Source organism: Lathyrus oleraceus, chromosome 2 (assembly GCF_024323335.1).
Source record: "Lathyrus oleraceus cultivar Zhongwan6 chromosome 2, CAAS_Psat_ZW6_1.0, whole genome shotgun sequence".
Taxonomy (NCBI): domain Eukaryota; kingdom Viridiplantae; phylum Streptophyta; class Magnoliopsida; order Fabales; family Fabaceae; genus Lathyrus; species Lathyrus oleraceus.
The window spans coordinates 65,268,228-65,272,691 of NC_066580.1; the positions used below are offsets into that span (position 1 = coordinate 65,268,228).

The 4,464-nt window shown below is 30.9% G+C and overlaps 1 protein-coding gene across 1 annotated transcript; it reads right to left on the reverse strand.

Moving 5' to 3' along the window:
* Window positions 1-838: 838 nt before the first annotated feature.
* LOC127118116 (protein trichome birefringence-like 33) lies at window positions 839-3,347 on the reverse strand. The gene is made up of 6 exons (XM_051048263.1): window positions 2,965-3,347; window positions 2,636-2,858; window positions 2,141-2,312; window positions 1,851-2,050; window positions 1,498-1,656; window positions 839-1,316 (listed from the first exon to the last, which is right to left on the reverse strand). Exons 1-6 carry the CDS (start codon window positions 3,155-3,157, stop codon window positions 977-979), a joined length of 1,287 nt encoding a protein of 428 aa, XP_050904220.1. The 5' UTR covers window positions 3,158-3,347; the 3' UTR covers window positions 839-976.
* Between the last annotated feature and the right edge of the window lie 1,117 nt (window positions 3,348-4,464).

The following is a 4,464-nucleotide window of genomic DNA, read 5'->3' on the forward strand; positions in this document are numbered from 1 at the left end:
AAATACCCTAATATTATTTTTGAAAAAAAATTAAAAAAATAATTTGCATTCCGGGTGACTTATGTTAAGTTATTTGATGACTACAACAAAGATGACTTTTGACTATGGTGAAAAACCGTAGCTTATAAAGTAAAAAACAACGGTTGCCTAATTTCCGGATGTCTTTTTACAAAACTATTCATTCATATTATTTGATGATTACAACAAAAATGAATTTAGGCAAAGGAATTTTTTTCCATTGCCTTACTTATTTGGGTGATCCTTTAGCAATAGTATTCAAACGTAGTCTCGTCACTTTTGACAACGGTTTTCAAAACGCTGCCAATTGTGTCATTGCAAAATAAAAAAAAAATCTATCGGAAAACTTATTTCAAGTTATCCGGTTAACAAAAATTTGGTAAAAAAATTATAATACCTCATAACTTTTATGTAAGTTATCCTATGACCATATAATCTACTGGAATACTTAATTATAAGTTATTTGATAAAGGTAAATTATGTAGTGAAATTCTTGAAGTAACATTCTCTCTGACACACTGGTGTAGGGGTATAAAATTTTCCGATTCAAAAAAAAATATAATTAGAATATTTTGAAAAATGTAGGGGTGAAGGAATAATTGTTGGGGTAGGATAAAATTTTCTCCAACATATTAAGCCTTGGCCCATTTCGTTGATGAGACAAGTATGTTCAGCCCAACATATTGAAATCAATGTTAGGCCTTCATGTGAAAGCTTCTCGTTCATGACATTAATTAACAACAATATATTGGTAATTCAATGTATTAAAAGATAGGCACAACACATCAAACTTTGGAACCAAAACTTTGCAACTTGGTAATTCGATCAACCAAATTTTTTCATATATTTTCTTTTCTTTCTTTGAACAATTACTAACACTGAACATGTCACACCCAATAATCCATGACCCAATTGAGAACAAAAAACAATCTCTTGTACATTTGAAACACTTTGATTCTCAAGGATAAAACAACTTGGCAAACAAAAGTTCATTCCAATTATCTTGAAGACCAGGTAAACACCAATGAACACAATCAGCATAGCTTACAGGATTATCTAATTGCTCTTGAGTTAAAGGGCTCCATTGCTTCTTGTATATTGAAGTGTGTGCATCTCTTCTGTAATTTGAGAGCTGTGTGATGTTGAGAAATGTAATTGGAACTTTTGTTTTGCTCAACACTTCATCAATTACTTGCATTATACTCTTTCTACAATCTGAACCCCAATATGTTGAATTACTAATCAATTTTGTTTCATTGTAACAGTTTCCTCCTGGTTCACCTCCCCAATCTATACTCCTGCCAAAAAAAAAGTCTTGAAATATTAGACGAAATGGAAATAAGTACACACAGTCTTAAATTTTTGAAGATCCTGTTCCGTGTTCCGTGACCATATTTTATGATGTTCTATTTAACTGAGACAAATTTTAGATCATGTGTCTGAAAGATGGTCTGGTAATGAAATGAAATATATACTTACTTTCCATGAGAAGGCGACATGCTAGTGAAGAAGACTCTAGTTTTCTTTGGATCCATATTCAATCTCACCCATCTAAGCATACTTTTCATAGCCATTCGATAAGCATCTTCTGTTGAAGTTGTCACAATCTCTAGTACTTCATCATCAAATGATCCAAGTCTGAAAATTAAGAAAAGGAATTATTACTTTATATTCAGTATCCTAAAAGACAACATTGCTAAGGAAGAGTTTTTGGGCTCTCAGTAAAGATCAACGGCCTCTGGTCCTAGAAAACCGACAAATAGTATGAAAGCACGTAGATCATAGAAACACGTTTCGTGTGACGGAAAAAGAGAGTTAAAGATGGAGCTTACAAGATCTTCATCTTCAAACCGGTCATCCACCAAAGATAAGTGTTGAATACTAAAATATCAACACCTTTCCAATTTCGACCATGCTTATTGATTGAGCCTTTTCTTACAACTCTATCAGATATCCTATGAGTTACAGCATTATCTGAGTTTGATTCTAGAAGAAATGGTGCCCAATAGAACTCAATTGTTGCATTGTATTCCTGAATAAATTGAGCACATGAATATCAAAAAAGGATGAAAAAAGGGACATAGATTGTAGTAGCTTGAGTTAGAAGGTACATGTGATTTACTTTTGCTGTGAAAACAGTGAGTGAATCAAAGGTTTCCATGGATTTGGCATCTTCAGGAATGAGTCGATGGAGAAGGCATACAAAAGAAACATATTGACCACGGTTGAGAGAGTCTCCAACAAACATCATCCTCTTTCCACGAAGTGTTTCAAGCATCAAGCTTGCATTAAATCTGCATTGTTTGTCGCACAAAATATGTTTGTTATAATCTACGAAGCATGGATTCTGATACAGACATCAGACACGACATAACAGAGACACTACATGGATTCTGATACAGACATCAGACACGACATAACACAGACACTACAGAGCGCGTATAACAGAGACACTACATGGATTCTGATACAGACATCAGACACGACATAACACAGACACTACAGAGCGCGTATAAACATAGGACATCAATATTGCTACACATGATAATATCTAAACTTCATTTATCCATCTATCTATCATGAAAGGAGTTAAAAATATCATAATCAAAACACTTACTTAGGAAGATCGCAACCATGCGGTTGCCATCTCCAATGTTGATAATCTTTGTCGGGCCTCCCATGTTCTTGACAAGTCAACTGTGGTTGTATGTACGGACACTCCGATTCCTCGTACAACGGTCGACTCACCTCATCCCAAACCCATCTTCCACTGAATATATCACACCCTTCTTCTGTTTTCCCCACCGCAAACGGCACTTTCACATGCTTCTTCACCCTCTCTTTTTCATAAATCACCCCCCAAAGCACAACATAATTCAAAAACAATATACAAAAAAATCAAATGAAAACAGTTGTAGCATTTTTTGAAGCAAGGAATGAACTTACCAGCTGTGGAGTAGATTTTGTCTTGGTTAGAGTAGTTTTGAAGTTGTTGACCAAAGATGCACATGAAATCTTCACCATAGAGAATAGTAACAAAGATGATGAAAGCTAGAAGGGTGAAAAGGTAAGTGGAGAAACGACCTTTGTTTCGAATGATGGAGGAAGAAGGTGAGAATGGTGGCTTCATTATTTGCATGCATTCACCAAACCTCAACACATTTCAATGTTATTTACGTTCATATAGAAAACTATACTAGTACTCTGATCTAAAACACTAATTGGAAGAGAAAAATAAAAATAAATTTATAGAATGGAATATTAATATGTAGGAGAAAGTGGAAAGTAGAGAAACAACTATACTTGTTAGAAGAAAAATGGAAATTATGAAGTCAAGCCAAGAATAGATGACAATGTCTATTTAATGTCATGTAAACAAAGAATATAATTTTTTTTATTCTTTATATTGAATTTATATACCATATTTATTATTAGTTTATATAGAAAAGAATGTAATTTTTCCATAAAAATAATATTAAAGTGTAATATGTTTAATTAATTAAGATGAAAATATACTTTCAAATAGTTAAAATATTTATAAATATAATTTAAGAAAAAAATTAGACTTGTATAAAACACTTTTATAATAAAAAATAAAATAAATTTAAATTACTTTTAGATATGTTATAAATAGTTTTCATAAGCTAGCTATCTTGAAAATTTTATAAAAATAATCTTTAAAAAATTATAAAAATTATTATAAGTTTTGATAAAAAATTTCAAGTAGTGTCAAAACAATCATATATCATAATTCAAACATATTTAAAAGATTTATCAATTTTCACAAGTTTATAGTTTATAATTTATACCTTAAAATTTATAATTTATTTTTTTCTCAAAATTACCTTTACTATATTAATTAAATATTTTTTATATTATTTTATATTTATAAAAATTCAAAATCTCTCAACTCATACCAACCTTTTTTTTTTACTCACGTACCAACCTAATACATATAGTTTTGTCATTTACAATTTAATAATTAAAATATACATTTTGATAGGTGGTATAAATGTGTTTTGCTTCAAAGTAGAGACGTTTTGTGATAATTGTGTTTTTACTACAATTATAAATATATATATATGGTGGGTGGTATCTATGTTGCTTTGCTTCAAAGACAAGTGTGCATGGAAGATTGATAATCACAATCACTTTATACACTTTCCCTTTTTTATTTAAATGATTGTACCATGAATAACAAAATAAATATATGAGTTTTTTTTAATGAATTTGGTGTTGGAAATTAGGTGGAGAGAGGGTGATTAGGTATTAGGTAACATTTAGCTATCATTTGTAACTTACTTGTGTCGTTACTTACTTTCTCACCAAAGCAAAAGACATTATTGACACACGAACACATTACTTGGGCATAAAAAAATTGTTTAGAACGACGTATCAACTTAATACATATAAACAATTAAGAATATGTTCCTAATCCTTTATCCT